The 18,079-nt window shown below is 31.8% G+C and overlaps 1 protein-coding gene across 1 annotated transcript in view; it reads left to right on the forward strand.

Annotated features, from left to right (window-relative positions):
* Positions 1 to 8,598: 8,598 nt before the first annotated feature.
* LOC145975729 (fatty acyl-CoA reductase 1-like) overlaps positions 8,599 to 18,079 on the forward strand; it is a 34,390-nt gene continuing 24,909 nt past the window's right edge. The window contains exons 1-4 of the mRNA XM_083106398.1: positions 8,599 to 8,901; positions 9,223 to 9,471; positions 10,147 to 10,289; positions 10,499 to 10,608. Coding sequence (XP_082962524.1) covers positions 8,692 to 8,901; positions 9,223 to 9,471; positions 10,147 to 10,289; positions 10,499 to 10,608 — 712 coding nt within the window. The 5' untranslated portion in view covers positions 8,599 to 8,691. The remainder of the gene's footprint in view (positions 8,902 to 9,222; positions 9,472 to 10,146; positions 10,290 to 10,498; positions 10,609 to 18,079) is intronic.

An 18,079-nucleotide genomic window follows, 5' to 3' on the forward strand; every position in this document is an offset into this window, starting at 1 on the left:
GACGCAACCATAATATGTATTTTTTTCGTCTCTCCGATACAAACGAAATATTTATACTGACAATGAGGCATCTTTTTCTAACGATATTCCAATGAATACTGACAATGAGGCATCTTTTTCTAACGATATTCATTGGAATATCGTTAGAAAAAGATGCCTCATTGTCAGTATAAATATCTCGTTTGTATCGGAGAGACGAAAAAAATACATATTATGGTTGCGTCTTATGGAAATGGGCGATGAAAGGGCCTATTATATTATCGATATAAATCTATTATTTTGATGCTTTTGAGGTAAAGAATGTATTATGAAAATATTTATAAGTATTATTTATAAATTTTACATTACATCAAACAATTTACATTAAACATTTTATATTGTTAGCTTCTGATTACATTGATTTAATAAACGTCGTGCATAATTTGTAATTTGTAGAGTTATACCTTTAAAAAAAACCTTACAAAGGTAGAAAAAATACGCCAAGTACATAAAAAATATTCTACTTTGTATGCATCTTTAATAAAAAAATTCCTTAAAAATAATTTTTTACAGTAATTTTCCCTCAAAAAATCATTTTCCTAAACAACAAAACCTCAACAAATAATTTTTATAAAAAAATATTAAAAAATAAAATATCAAAACTAAATATGAAATCAATAATTACTATTAGCCAAGTACTTAAGAGCAATTTGTAAATTTGATATAATATTTGCCGTGAAATATCAATTTTATACAGTAGAAATATTATACATAAATTATCCCTAAGAAATTAAAACGCATTTTATATTTATTCAGAGAAAATTGATTTTTAAAATATTTAATGAGAATAAGGATTCTTTTAATTCTTAACACTTTTTATATAATGTATATAATTTAAAAAAAAAGTTCTACGCAAGTTTTAAATCGCACAGTCTTTAAATCGAAGTAAGTTATGAAAACTTGGCGTGCCCGGATCGTAATCAAATACAGATTAAATATTTAATTACATAATGTCTAATATTTTACATTTTATTGGAGATATATTTGTTTATAATGTAAAAAATCCGGGCACGCCAAGTTTTCATAACTTACTTCGATTTAAAGACTGTGCGATTTAAAACTTGCGTAAAACTTTTTTTTTAAATTATATACATTATATAAAAAGTGTTTTAAGAATTAAAAGAATCCTAATTCTCATTAAATATTTTAAAAATCAATTTTCTCTGAAAAAATATAAAATGCGTTTTAATTTTGTCACGGACGACTTCCGCGCGATTTGCCGTCGGATTGTCGGAGTCGGGATCAGAGTTCGGTGGGCGGTCGAAATAAACGAGAGCGTGTGTAAATGAGAAAAACAAAAGAATTATAGTTTATTGAGTGTTACACTGTTGTTCGTGTCGCGTGGATATAATAGGCGAGTGCGAACTACTCGTCGATTCGTTCGCCTGCAATCGGATTCGGTTCGCGAGATGTGCAGCTTTAAGTCGCGTTTCGATATATCTCGCCACGCGTTCGCACGCTATGATACTTGTATACCGTGCGTGTTTACAATTCTCTGCGGTCAATGACCGTTTGACGTAGCGCGTGTCTAGTTTTTGTCGCGCGTATGGGCGATCGGTCTAGCCCTGGGTTTTTGCGCGGATCGTAGCATCGTTTTCGTAGAAATGTTGTTACGATTCCCGGTTTCAGATGGAATGTTCCCGGGAACGCCGTGCCGACGAGAATTCTCGTCCGAGGTAGCTCTCCTCTCTACCTCGAGTTAGATGCACCGGCGTTAGGCAGTCGGATGTCAGACCGATATCGAGATCTCTCGATCGAACCGGAGTGCACTCTGATTCGGTTTCTTCCGGTCGGAAAAATGCTCGGATGGAAAGAGCCTGTTATAAGAATCGAGAGTGCTCGATGGAGGAAGAGTTCGCTCTACCTCCGGATCTTGCGAGTTGGCTAATTCTTTTAGGAGCGGTCTAGGTTTTCGGATCTTTTCACTTTCGTGATCGGATTGGAAAAAGGTACTTAACTCGCCGAATGCGGCCTTTTTATACCGGCTAATTACCCGCGTCGGCGCGCGGCGGTATTACCCCTTCCGAACGGGTTTCGGAAAAACGGTACGGTCGGGCCCGTTCGGAGGGGTTCGGGAAGTGCGCTGAACGCGGGTTTTCGCCGGTCGGTGGTTCGGGCCGCATCGGCGACGCTCGGTTGTTTTCGGCTAATTTTAGCCTAACGGCTTAAAGCCGTTTATGCGGTACGTTCTAAACGTTTAAAAAAAGTGGGCGCACCGCGCCCCTGCCTCTGCCCGGCGGGTGTTCTGCCGGGCGGCAGCTTCCGGCGGATCGCATGCCGGGAAAACGATGCATCTCAAAGGGGTGCACGGGGTGCATCGTTACAATTTCTTAGGGAGAATTTATGTACAATATTTCTACTGTATAAAATTGATATTTCACGGCAAATATATCAAATTTACAAATTGCTCTTAAGTACTTGGCTAATAGTAATTATTGAGTTCATATTTAGTTTTGATATTTTATTTTTGAATATTTTTTTATGAAAATTATTTGTTGAGGTTTTGTTTTTTAGGAAAATAATTTTTTGAGGGAAAATTACTGTAAAAAATTATTTTTAAGGAATTTTTATTAAAGGCATACAAAGTAGAATATTTTTTATGTACTTGGCGAATTTTTTTTACCTATGTAAGGTTTTTTTTTGAGGGATTTCACACCTTTTTGTAAAATTTTATACCCTTTCTTTAAATTATTTTTTGGGGGAAAATATTTGCATATTATTTTTAGGGATACTTTTTTATTTTTGAAAATTGTTACTGCATAGTAAATTAGTCTCCCTATAAGTCTTAAATGACGGCACATGTTTTATATTTTTGTGGTACACCGTTTCTGCAACATTAGATTACACCCTCAAAGGGTGGTATTTGAAAATTGTCATTATACGGTAAATTAGTCTTTTTACAAGTCTTATTTAACAGCATAAGTTTTATATTTTTATGATGCTCCGTTTCTGAAATATTAGATTTCACCCCCAAGGGGTGGTTTTTAAAAATTGTTATTATACGGTAAATTAATCTTTCTACAAGTATTATTTAACGGTATAAGTTTTATATTTTTGTGGCACACTGTTTCTGAAATATTAGATTTCACACCCGAGGGGAGATTTTTAAAAATTGTTATTATATACTTAATTAGTCTTTTTACAAATCATAACTAATAGTGCAGGTTTTATATTTTTGTGGTGCACCGTTTCTGAAATATTAGATTTCACCCCCAAAGGGTGGTTTTTAAAAATTGTTATCATACGGTAAATTAATCTTTCTACAAGTCGTAACTAATAGTACAGGTTTTATATTTTTATAGTGCACCGTTTCTGTAATATTAGATTTCACCCCCAAGGGGTGGTTTTTAAAAATTATCATTATACGCTAAATTAGTCTTTGTAGAAATCTTAACTAACGGCACAGGTTTTATATTTTTGTGGTATACCGTTTTAAAGTATTAGATTTCATCCTCAAAGGGTGGTTTTTAAAAATTATCATTATACGGTATATTAGTCTTTTTACAATTCTTATATAACGGCACAGGTTTTATATTGTTGTGGTGCACCGTTTCTGAAATATTAGATTTCACCCCAAGGGGTGGTTTTTAAAAATTGTTATTATACGGTAAATTAGTCTTTGTAGAAACCTCAACTAACGGCACAGGTTTTATATTTTTGTGGCTCGCCGTTTCTGAAATATTAAATTTCATCCCCAAGGGGTGGTTTTAAAAAATTGTTATTATACGATAAATTAGTCTTTGTAGAAACCTCAACTAACGGCACAGGTTTTATATTTTTGTGGCTCACCGTTTCTGAAATATTAAATTTCACCCCCAAGGGGTGGTTTTTAAAAATTTTTATTATACGGTAAATTAGTCTTTGTAGAAACCTTAACTAACGGCACAGGTTTTATGTTTTTGTGGTATACCGTTTCTAAAATATTAGATTTCAAACCCAAGGGGTGGTTTTTAAAAATTATTATTATACGCTAAATTAGTCTTTGTAGAAACCTTAACTAACGGCACAGGTTTTATATTTTTGTGATGCATCGTTTCTGAAATATTAGATTTCACCCCCAAAGGGTGGTTTAAAAAAATTGTTATTATACGGTAAATTAATCTTTCTACAAGTCTTATTTAACGGTATAAGTTTTATATTTTTGTGACACACCGTTTCTGAAATATTAGATTTCACCCCCGAGGGGAGATTTTTAAAAATTGTTATTATATACTTAATCAGACTTTCTACAAATCATAACTAATAGTGCAGGTTTTATATTTTTGTGGTGCACCGTTTCTGAAATATTAGATTTCACCCCCAAAGGGTGGTTTTTAAAAATTGTTATCATACGGTAAATTATTCTTTCTACAAGTCATAACTAATAGTACAGGTTTTATATTTTTATGGTGCACCGTTTCTGTAATATTAGATTTCACCCCCAAGGGGTGGTTTTTAAAAATTATCATTATACGCTAAATTAGTCTTTGTAGAAATCTTAACTAACGGCACAGGTTTTATATTTTTGTGGCTCACCGTTTCTGAAATATTAAATTTTACCCCCAAGGAGTGGTTTTTAAAAATTGTTATTATACGGTAAATTAGTCTCTGTAGAAACCTTAACTAACGGCACAGGTTTTATATTTTTGTGATGCATCGTTTCTGAAATATTAGATTTCACCCCCAAAGGGTGGTTTAAAAAAATTGTTATTATACGCTTAATTAGTCTTTCTACATGTCATAACTAACAGTACAGGTTTTATATTTTTGTGATGCATCGTTTCTGAAATATTAGATTTCACCCCCAAGGGGTGGTTTTTGAAAATTGTTATTATACGGTAAATTAATCTTTCTACAAGTCTTATTTAACGGTATAAGTTTTATATTTTTGTGACACACCGTTTCTGAAATATTAGATTTCACCCCCGAGGGGAGATTTTTAAAAATTGTTATTATATACTTAATCAGACTTTCTACAAATCATAACTAATAGTGCAGGTTTTATATTTTTGTGGTGCACCGTTTCTGAAATATTAGATTTCACCCCCAAAGGGTGGTTTTTAAAAATTGTTATCATACGGTAAATTAATCTTTCTACAAGTCATAACTAATAGTACAGGTTTTATATTTTTATGGTGCACCGTTTCTGTAATATTAGATTTCACCCCCAAGGGGTGGTTTTTAAAAATTATCATTATACGCTAAATTAGTCTTTGTAGAAATCTTAACTAACGGCACAGGTTTTATATTTTTGTGGTGCACCATTTCTGAAATATTAGATTTCACCCCAAGGGGTGGTTTTTAAAAATTGTTATTATACGTTAAATTAGTCTTTGTAGAAACCTCAACGGCACAGGTTTTATATTTTTGTGGCTCACCGTTTCTGAAATATTAAATTTTACCCCCAAGGAGTGGTTTTTAAAAATTGTTATTATACGGTAAATTAGTCTCTGTAGAAACCTTAACTAACGGCACAGGTTTTATATTTTTGTGATGCATCGTTTCTGAAATATTAGATTTCACCCCCAAAGGGTGGTTTAAAAAAATTGTTATTATACGCTTAATTAGTCTTTCTACATGTCATAACTAACAGTACAGGTTTTATATTTTTGTGATGCATCGTTTCTGAAATATTAGATTTCACCCCCAAGGGGTGGTTTTTGAAAATTGTTATTATACGGTAAATTAATCTTTCTACAAGTCTTATTTAACGGTATAAGTTTTATATTTTTGTGACACACCGTTTCTGAAATATTAGATTTCACCCCCGAGGGGACATTTTAAAAAATTGTTATTATATACTTAATTAATCTTTCTACAAGTCATAACTAATAGTACAGGTTTTATATTTTTATGGTGCACCGTTTCTGTAATATTAGATTTCACCCCCAAGGGGTGGTTTTTAAAAATTATCATACGCTTAATTAGTCTTTGTAGAAACCTTAACTAAACGGCACAGGTTTCATATTTTTGTGATGCATCGTTTCTGAAATATTAGATTTCACCCCCAAAGGGTGGTTTTTAAAAATTGTTATTATACGCTTAATTAGTCTTTCTACATGTCATAACTAACAGTACAGGTTTTATATTTTTGTGGTATACCGTTTCTAAAGTGTTAGATTTCATCCCCAAAGGATGGTTTTTAAAAATTATCATTATACGGTAAATTAGTCTTTTTACAGTTCTTATCTAACGGCACAGGTTTTATATTTTTGTGGCTCACCGTTTCTGAAATATTAAATTTTACCCCCAAGGAGTGGTTTTTAAAAATTGTTATTATACGGTAAATTAGTCTTTGTAGAAACCTTAACTAACGGCACAGGTTTTATATTTTTGTGATGCATCGTTTCTGAAATATTAGATTTCACCCACAAAGAGTGGTTTTTAAAAATTGTTATTATACGCTTAATTAGTCTTTCTACAAGTCATAACTAACAGTACAGGTTTCATATTTTTGTGATGCACCGTTTCTGAAATATTAGATTTCACCCACGAGGGGTGGTTTTTAAAAATTATTATTATACGCTAAATTAGTCTTTGTAGAAACCTCAACTAACGGCACAGGTTTGATATTTTTGTGGTGCACTGTTTCTGAAATATTAGATTTCACCCCCAAGGGGTGGTTTTTAAAAATTTTTTAATAATTGTAAATTTATTTTTTAGTTTAAAAATTTTTAACTATTTATATTTACTCATATTCATTTGTGAAGATAACATTTTTGTACACTGTTGCATTATTCCGCATTATATACTCTTTAATCACATGTATACACGCATGTTATTATTAAGGCATATTTGCACTCGAACGAATAATCGTACATGAGCGTTGCAAACGCGCCTTGAGGGACAAAATCGCCTTGTATGTGTGCGTGGGAGCATATGTACGTGAGTCTGGAGAAGAAATAAAATGTCACAATAAATGAATATGATTATCATTTCTCAGGATTGTTTGCACCAATTTTATTCAAACTGGTCGCAATCGAAAGCTTGTATTTATATTATATAATAAAAGTGCTATTAGATTTTTTATCACGGCTTTAGTTTCTAAATAATCTTAATCGAAAGTTTACTAGGCCCAAAATTCCGGATAAGGTACTTGGTAGCGCCGCGTCGAGAACAGTGACTCTCAATGCTCGGATTTTCTTTTTATGTACTTGGCGTCGCGACGCTACCGCGTCGCTTGATGTAAATATCCTTTTTATTGTATATATAGAGTGTTGCAGAGTACTATATATAAGCGCTTATGAGAAGCAGTAAATTGAACAAAAAAGTCTCAGCATTTTACGATTTTCGCAATAATAATTGAAATATTAAATAAAATCGGACGAATGTGTATCTGCGTGTGTGTTTGTGTGTGTGTGTGTGTGTGAGAGAGAGAGAGAGAGAAAGAGAGAGAGAGAGAAGCGCTCGGCCGTTCGAGCTATCGCATGGTCCAACGTGTCAGGTATTTTTGTCGGTGCGCGGCAAGGGAAAGGACAGCGGAGCACGCCGTTGTCATTCATCATACCATCATCATTGCCGCGCCGCGCTGTTCCTTCTTTTGCCGCGCGCCGACAAAATGCTTGACACGTGATGCTTGGACATGCGATAACTCGAACAGTCGAGCGCTTCTCTCTCTCTCTCTCTCTCTCACACACACACACACACACACACACACACACACGCAGATAAACATTCGTTCGATTTTATTTAATATTTCTGTTATTATTGCGAAAATCGTAAAATGCTATTGGACTTTTTTGTTCAATGTACTGCGCTCTTCACAAGCGCTTATATATAGTACTCTGCGACACTATATATACAATAAAAAAAATATTTGTATATAACTTTCTACAAATTACAAATTATGCACGACGTTTAATAAATCGATATAATCAAAAGCTAACAATATAAAATGTTTTATGCAAATTGTTTGATGTAATATCGTATATTTGTAAAATTTATAAGTATATAATATTTATAAATATTTTCACAATATATTTTTATTATATATATATATATATATATATATATATATATATATATATAAAGAGACATAGGTAATGAAAGCAATAATAGAATTATGTTTAAATATGTACGTAATAAAAACAGTGTTTAAATATGTACGCAATAAAAACAGATCTATGCTTTAAAATTGTTGTTTGTGCGAGACAATAGAGCAGTGAAAATACAACATATTTTTTGTTTCAATAAACACAATTAAACACAATATAAAGCTTTCACATGCTCTTTCTAAAATATATGCATGTCTTTTTATTCCAGATAATATTGTCGGTAACATAATTATAAGTATTGGTAATGTACCGACGCTTTTAGTTATGTTCAAGTGAGGGCGTCTTCCCATCACAGTTCGGTTGCGACTTCGGCATCCTCTTAAATAGAATAAATTACATATCATGATTTTATGCTATTGTGTTGACTTTGATCGATGAAGACATAATTTGCCTTCGTTGTATGTATTTATTCTATCAACTTTGATCTGGTGCATTTCCGATTTATGGATATAATTTCAGTCACGTGTTTAGCTTTATTATGTATATATAATCGAAGTCTCAGATTATTGTTCAGTAATGATATCGATTTAAAAAGAACAAAAATTTTTAGATATACGTTCGTATATTTTTTGCTCTTGTTAATACTATTCCGTTTATTTCATTTTCATAACTTTTATAAATGGATAAGAATACAATTCATCCAACGTCGATTCCATCGTTTTACGCTGGACAAAGTATATTTTTGACAGGCGCGACAGGATTTATAGGCAAAGTATACATCGAGAAGATATTAAGATCTTGCCCGGACGTTCGAGAAATATTTGTATTAATGCGTCCGAAAAAAGGCATAACCATTGACGAAAGACTTGAAAAAATGTTAAGTTTATCAGTAAGTTAGATATAGAAAGAAATATTTTTTATAAAACACGTATACACACCATATTTTTAAAAACATTATTATAATGTATTAATAAATAAAATTTGTCTGAATAATTTTTGTTATAACACATCATTCTACTTAAATTAATTTTAATAACTTTGAAGAGAGAAGTAAAATTATATAAGATAAAACATTGAGAAACAAAAAATAATAAATTGTAGGAGTCACATCAAACTATTATACAATTTTTTACAGTTAAAAATATTTTAGAAATTTATGGCAAATTAAAAAAAAAAATATTCTATATGTAATATAATTTTTTCATTTTAGTTGTACGACAAATTACGAGAGAAGCAGTCTTTAAATTTTAAGAAATTAATTCCAGTTTTTGGTGATATCAGTCAAGAAAATTTAAATTTATCTGTTGCCGATAGACAAATGCTGATTGAACGAGTGACTATAATAATTCATAACGCAGCAAGTGTGAAATTTAACGACAGCTTAAAATACGCTATCCTTACTAATACTAGATCAACGAGAGATATATGTATTTTAGCCGAAAATATGAAGAATTTAGTAGTAAGTAAATTTAAATTAATTCTATGCATTCCCACATATTCATGAAAAACTCATATATTGTTTTATAATGTGTAAATTATCTTCCATAGAGAGATTTTATGCGATATATTAATATACAGGGTGTCTCAGACCACCTGTATACCCCTTTTAAAATGAAAATAAATGGCTTTTATCAAAAATCGCGAACAATTTTTAAGTAAATCGGGTATGCTCCATGAAATGGTGATATTTTCAACTTTTGATTCCGACCGGAAATACGCCATGCGAATCGGAAGTTGAATTTTTTTTATGGAACATGGTACTTTTTATTACAGATTCGAATTGTACGTGAAAAAATAAGAAACTTTTCATAGAACCATTTCATAGAGCGTACCTGATTTACTTAAAAGTTGTTCGCGATTTTTGATAAAAGCCATTCATTTTCATTTTAAAAGGGGTGTATGGATAGTCTGGGACACCCTGTATATACTTATCATTATATCTTTATATTTAAAAATACTTTTTATGGGGTATATTTTTCAAAATTGTTTACTTGAAGTATCTTAAAGAAATGTTCTCACATGACAGATTTCTTTATTAATTGTGAACATGCCTCAAATATTTTGCTATAAACTTTTTAATTATAATATTTTAAATAAGGCATAATTTTAATATTAATTGTTTTTCATATCAAAGGCTCTAGTATATGTGAGCACAGCATATACACATTTGGATAATCCGTTTATAGAAGAAAAGGTGCCACCTGTAGCTGATTGGCGGAAAATGATCAAAGTGGCCGAATTATTGGATGAACATAATCTGAATATCTTTACAGCTAAGTAAATATGACAAATACAAATTGAATACATATAAATTTTATAAATACATGAAATATTCAAATATAATATATGTAATATAATCAAAAACAAAGTAATTTTCTTACATTTATCATATTGTTTCAATTACTCTTAATCTTTTAATTTGCCATATACATTTGAAATTATATACAGATGTTTAATTTGCCATAAACGTTTGAAATTATGTACAGATGTCTGGATTATATTCCTAATACGTATTTATTCTCGAAAAACTTAGCGGAAAGTGTAATACAGGAATATTCTTCATCATTGTTGTGTGCGATTGTGAGACCATCCATAGGTACGTAGATATTTTTTCCTGTATTAAAAAATATAGAGAAAAAAACATGAGCTTTTCTCTCTTTTACTAATACCTTTTAAATAAGCTGGAAAAATTTGTTCTCTTTATTTTATATAGAAAGTCTTAACATTTAATATTTGTATTGGTATATTATAATAAAATACAAAATTATGTGTATGTATAACATGAACGTGATATATAAATGGAAATAATACGGAAAAAATATATATGCATATAATATTTTTAAATCGTACAAATATTTAATGCCAGATTTACATTAATACGTTGTTACAATCCTATCATTGTTATATAAATATTATTTAAATGTATTATTACTTACAATTATTTATTTAATTATTTTACAAAATATATCTAAATATTTATTGTTAGTAAAACTTATTTATTTTACTAAAACTAAATTAAGCAAAAATTATAAAATTAGATTTTTAAACTTGCAATTGCTTTATCTTTTTTCGTTTTCCTTTACAGCAGTATGTAAAAAGAGAGGATATATATATACAGGGTGTCTGGAAAGGTTAGGTCAATCGAATAGGAGGTAAAAAAGGAGCATAAGTAGAACACATAATGTAAATAAATTTTTTTCGTATTTGCTATGGTTTAGAAAATACAGCACTTTATAGGAGTGCACAAAAAGTGTTGACTCCTTAATATTTCGAAAAGTACGCATTTTCGAGAAAAATGTTTTATACAAAAATTGTAGGGTTTTAAGTGAAGCATTACACAGAGTGGTGCTTTACTTAAAACCCTACAATTTTTGTATAAAACATTTTTCTCTAAAATGCGTACTTTTCGAAATATTAAGGAGTTTCAACACTTTTTGTGCACTCCTATAAAGCGCTGTATTTTCTAAACCATAGCGAATACGAAAAAAATTTATTTACATTATGTGTTCTACTCATGCTCCTTTTTCACCTTCTATTCGATTGACCTTACCTTTCGAGACACCCTGTATATATGTATACACAGTCCAAAAAAACGGTACACTTGAAATTTGGGAAAAATCACCAAATTTCAAATAACGATAACTTCGTAAATAATAAAGATAATGTTGTGCCGTGTGTGGCACGAGATGTTGCCGGGATAACCCGATAGAGGCCTCGGGACCAATCAATACCTTCTTCCTTTCCCTATTTCTTTTTATCAAATCGTTTATTTTAACTAGATTTGTATACAATTTTGTTGAGTTTTAAATATCTTATTTCGTACTCCTTCTCAGAAGTTTCGAGTTTCTTTCCGTCGCCTCTTCCTTCGTTCCGTTAGACTTTAAGTGTTATAGTCGCGCTGAATAGTAACTAGCCCAGATTCGCACTCTTTATCAATTGATTTTTAATTAACGACTGTCCGCCGCGGACTCGCGGTGGACGGTTTTTAACACCTCGTTTTTAGAGGTATTTTGGAGGGGATCGCCTAGCGACATGACCATATATGATCATGGAAGACTTTCGTGGCGGTCAAGTCCAAGTGCAAGCGAAGAAGGTTCAAAGTCGAATCCTTTCGTTGGCATTTTCGCGTTTCCGGCGAACTCGCGCGTGGTTCGCTGAGGTAGCGGTTTTACGCCGTTCGCGAACATTCCATCGCATTTTAATTATATAAAATTTATTAACGGTAAAATAAAATAAAGTTATAGTCTTTCGGACTATAACAATAGAAAGGTCTGTAAAAAATGAAAATGAAGCTTGGAATCTCTACTTTAAGAGTCGATTTATTTCAATGTTGCGAGATAAATTTATTTAAAATGGCGGATAACAAAGCAAGAGCATGCGAAATTGAAAAATAATGGTCCGAGTTTGCCACGGCGTGAGTCAAATGTCGCAACTCAATGGGATAAAAAGCATATGATAGTACAAAGTCTCTTCTTTAAAAGGCTTTTTTATTCATCTCGATACAATGATTTTTCGCCGAGACATTCGCATTTGAATAAGAAGGCAGCTTTTTACTTTGAATGCGAATAACTCCAAAAAATCATTGTATCGAGACGAACAAAAAAGCATTTTAAAAAGAAGACTCTACTATCATATGCGTTTTATCTCATTGAGCTGCGACATCAAACCCTCGCCATGTGCCGTGGCGAACTCGGGCCATTTTTTTCAATTTTGCATACTCTCGTTATGTCATCCGCCATTTTCAGAAAAATTGTACGAAATTGCGATATAAAATTTCGAAAACTGGAAATACAAACCTTTAAAATGCTTTTGTAAAATCCTTCCAGTTGTATCAGGTGATGAGACATTCAATTTTGAATTTTTAGCAACGCCGAATTGCAAGAATAAAAATTCCATGGTTCGCTAGTACTGCGGTATCTTAAGACTCGAAACCGTACTCGTGGTTGTGTGCGTATGTGTGTTAGTGAGTGTGCGTGTGTCCGTGTGTGTGTTCACTTCAAGGATAAGGACACCGTAGCTCATCAGCTTCCCGGTATTTCGCGACTCCAAATCATCCTTGTACATGCATTTGTGCGCGAGTGTGTGTAAGAGAAAGAGAGAGAGGGAGAGGGAGGGAGGGAGAGGGAGAAAGGGAGTAAAAGGGGAAGGGGAGAGAGTGGGTGGGTGGGAGGGGCGAGAGGGGGGAGGGAGAGGGGCACTGTGTTAGTAGTGTGTGTAACCACCTCTTGCACGAATTACACACACACACACACGCGCACGTACGCATACTTACTAACACATACACACACATACACGCACGCAGGCGCACTCACTAACACACATACGCACACAACCACGAGTACGGTTTCGAGTCTTAAGATACCGCGGTACTAGCGAACCATGGAATTTTTATTCTTGCAATTCGGCGTTGCTAAAAATTCAAAATTGAATATCTCAGCACCTGATACAACTGGAAGGATTTTACAAAAAGCATTTTAAAGGTTCGTATTTCCAGTTTCCGAAATTTTATATCGCAATTTTGTACAATTTTTCTGAAAATGGCGGATGACAACGAGGGCATGCAAAATTGAAAAAAATGGCCCGAGTTCGCCACGGCACATGGCGAGGGTTTGATATCGCAGCTCAATAAGATAAAACATATGATAGTACAGTCTCCTTTTTAAAATGCTTTTTCGTTCGTCTCGATACAATGATTTTTTGGAGTTATTCGCATTTAAAGTAAAAAGCTGCCTTCTTATTCAAATGCGAATGTCTCGGCGAAAAATCATTGTATCGAGATGAATTAAAAAGCATTTTAAAGAAGAGACTGTACTATCATATGCTTTTTATTCCATTGAGTTGCGCGACATTTGACTCACGCCATGTGCCGTGGCAAACTCGGACCATTATTTTTCAATTTCGCATGCTCTTGCATTGTTATCCGCCATTTTAAATAAATTTATTTAGCAACATTGAAATAAATCGATTCTTAAAGTGGAGATTACAAGCTTCATTTTTATTTTCTATAGACCTTTCTATCTTTATTATTTACGAAGTTATCGTCATTTGAAATTTGGTGATTTTTTCCCAAATTTTAAGTGTACCGCTTTTTTTGGACTGAGTGTGTATATATATATATACATATATATATATATACATATATACATATATATATACAGGGTGTCCCATTTTAACTTTGACAGTAAAATATCTCAAAAACTAAGCCCAGCAAACAAAAATGTTTCAGACAAAAGTTGTATGGTTTCGAGGGGGCCATAAGATGGTACCATTGGTTTGACCTTGAAGTCATTTGAAGGTGACGTGAAGGTCACCAATTTTTTTAAATGGATCACCCTATATATTTTTGCACATTCTTGTAGCTTATCTCGAGAGCTTTCCAAAACACTATAATTAAGTACCTTTTCGTTAAGTACTTTTTGAGTTATGAGGCTTGAAATAATTTCTTAATTTTACATAAACCATAAAATATCTTGTAAAATATTCATTTTTTGATTATCTTACCTTAATACTTTTATGTACAAAATAATGAGAGGAATCAATTGGTGTAAAGAAAACACATAGTTGTTTTTAAGAAAAAATATGTAATTTGCAATTAACAATTCCATATTTTTTCTTAAAAACAACTATGTGTTTTCTTTACACCAATTGATTCCTCTCATTATTTTGTACATAAATGTATTAAGGTAAGATAATCGAAAAATGAATATTTTACAAGATATTTTACGGTTTATGTAAAATTAAGAAATTATTTCAAGCCTCATAATTCAAAAAGTACTTAACGAAAAGGTACTTAATTATAGTGTTTTGGAAAGCTCTCGAGATAAGCTACAAGAATATGTAATAGAAAATAAGGGATTTCATTTAAAAAATTGAAGGTGACCTTTACGTGACCTTGAAGCAACTATTCAAGGTCAAACTAATGACACCACCTTATGTCCCCCTTGAAACCATACAACTTTTGTCTGAAACATCTTTTTCTAAAATTAAAAATAAGAAAGTTATTTGGTGTGGGACATTAAAATGGGACACCCTGTATATATATATATATGATTAAATACAATTATATATCTTTAAATACAATTAAATTAGAAATCTTTATCGGTTCAATTGTATATAATTGTAAATATATGTAACTATCAAATCGGTGCAATTATACAAGGTGTATTAAAGTTCCCGCATGTGGAATGCACAGCGTGATTGTTCGTACCAAAACAAACAACGTTTTCCTTTGAAAAAATTGCATCTGAGCATTACTTTTTAAATGAGAGAAACGTTAAGCCAAGTTTTTGTAAGTCGTTTTGGTCTTAATTTTTTTAGTTCCGAATTTACTTGGCAAAACATGATTAATTTCAAAATTAAATATTTCATAATAATAAAAATGTGTAAATTGTAATACAACTCGGATAAAATTTTTGTATGTAACTTTTCTTAAATCCTTTAATTCCTGGTCTACTTAGTAAAACTTTTGATCTTAAAACAAGTCAATTAGTTTTTCTCTTTTAAATTCAAAATTGGCGATTAATACAATCGATGTTATTGCAGTAAGTGTTAGATAGTTTTGTGACTTACTATTTGTAATCTAATATAAAACCCGCAATATATTAGTGCTATTTCATATATTGTACAAATATTTATTTGGATATTATACAAAGTATTAAACTTATTTTGAAAATCATTTTGATTTTGTCGAAAATCTATAATACATAAATGCAAGATAGAATTTGTGATAAATTTATTTCAAATTACAAATCCTATCAATGTACTTGGCTAGTTAATTATTGATTTCATATTTAGTTTTGATTTTTTTAAAGGAAAATTATATATATTTTTGAGGGAAAATTTTTATAATCATTATATATAATTATACTTAAATTTATCTAATTGTATATAATTATCTATAAACTTTTTTCCCGGGGACTTTTCAACTCGATTGATCAGGAATAACACTGTACTTAATGAGCGCTTTTAAAGATGCATTCTGTGTATATACAGAGTGAGGAAAAAGTACGGAAAGCCCTAAATTTTTCGAAAACCATGCATTTTAGAAACAAATGTTTCTAACAAAAGTAGTAGAATTTCAAGTATCGCATTACGCAACAATATCAGTATGACCTTGTAGAGTGTTGTGAAGGTCACATAAAAATCACTGAATTTTTTAAATAGGATCCTCTATTTTTATTACATATTCTTGTAGCTTACCTTGAGAGCTTTTCCAAACACTATAATAAAGTATTTTTTCATTGAGTACTTTTCGAGTTATGAGGCTTGAAATAATTTCTTAATTTTACATAAACCGTAAAATATCTAGCAAAATATTCATTTTTCGATTATCTTACCTTAATACTTTTATGTACAAAATAATGAGAGGAATGTTTTATGTTAATATTTTTATGTTTTTTCTTTACACCAATTGATTCTTCTTATTATTTTGTACATAAAAGTATTAAGGTGATAATCGAAAAATGAATATTTTACTAGATATTTTATGGTTTATGTAAAATTAAGAAATTATTTCAAGCCTCATAACTCGAAAAGTACTCAATGAAAAAATACTTTATCATAGTGTTTTGGTACGCTCTCGAGGTAAGCTACAAGAATAAGTAATAAAAAATAGGGGTTACCATTTAAAAAATTGAAGGTGACCTTCACGTGACCTTCAAACGACTTTTCAAGGTCAAATCAATGACACCATCTTATGGCTCCCTTAAAGTCAATTAACTTTTATTTAAAACATTTCTTTCTTTAACGCTTCGTTTTTGAGATATTTCGCATTATCAACTTAAATGGAACACCCTGTATACTACAAGATATTCTCAGTATTTGCTATTAACCGAAATAGGTGGACATTAGAGCATTCTTAGTATATACTTAGTATATCATAGTATGTGTCTCGAATGTTCTGACAATATATGCATTGTACTTTTGCATATTCTTCGAACATTCTCAGTATCTACATGTGCTGTTAGGGCTGTTATATAACAAATCAAAATATAATAAAAAGAAAGGCTGAGAACCAAGACGTAGGCTGTTAAAACGTAATGAGAAATCAAAAAAATAAATCCAACAAGGCGAACACCAGGCAGTGGAATTACCGATTTCGCTCAATTTGAAATACAGGTATGTTATAGTTCCATCCATTAGTACGCTGCATGTCACTGATTGAAATTTTATACTAACTGAAAATCTGTCTTTTCCATTCGGTACATAACGAGCACGTAATTTTTAAACACGTTTTTGTCGCGAATACTTGACTTGAGAGGTAAGTCGTATTACTTTATGACGAATTAGTGGGAGGATGGAATTATAATGTATTTCAAGTTGAGCGAAATCGGTGATTCCATTGCCTGGTGTTCCCCTTGTAAGACAGAAAAATTATATATTCATCAACTGATTGGACGGAAAAAGTACATTATCTGTCAAAACAATAATTCTCTCAAATGCAAAATACCGACAAACATTTCGATCTCTTTCGGATCATTTTCAATGTCTCAACGATTGATACAAATAAAACGGTAACAAAAATAATATAAGCGATCTTACAAAAGCGAACGCAACAGAGTGTACGAAAAGTGTAAACATCTTTAACGGTCGAGAATTTCAAAAAACGCAAAATGAGGAAAAAATAATCAAGACGGAAGACGCATGTACAAAAAAAAGAAGAATAATTAATAATTAGATATGCATAGCATGAAATAATTGAATAGAAAGCGCCGCTCACCTCGTTATCAAAACTCAATAGTCTAATCTTTAGAATTATTTGTCTCTTCGAGAAACGAAAAAGTCATTCGTGACATGCATCGCGATCAAAATTAATATTAGCTAAAAATTCATAAAATTATTCTCGAATTCAAAATTAACGGGTATTTAGAACCTTCTCGACTTTTCGATCGCTTAGAAAACCTCAACTGCTCGCTTATCTGCCGTTTTTTCTATCGCATAAGAAACGTTCGTTATAAACATTCATCATAACAACGTCAACCGTCAGCAGAATCAGAGAAGCGCACGGGCATGCGCGACCATACGTCACGATCAGCTGACTGCCAATCAGCTGATCGAAAAAGAGTGCG

Source organism: Camponotus vicinus, unplaced genomic scaffold (assembly GCF_025532165.1).
Source record: "Camponotus vicinus isolate PSW18456_S1 unplaced genomic scaffold, iyCamVici1.0 SCAF_8, whole genome shotgun sequence".
Classification (NCBI taxonomy): Eukaryota; Metazoa; Arthropoda; class Insecta; order Hymenoptera; family Formicidae; genus Camponotus; species Camponotus vicinus.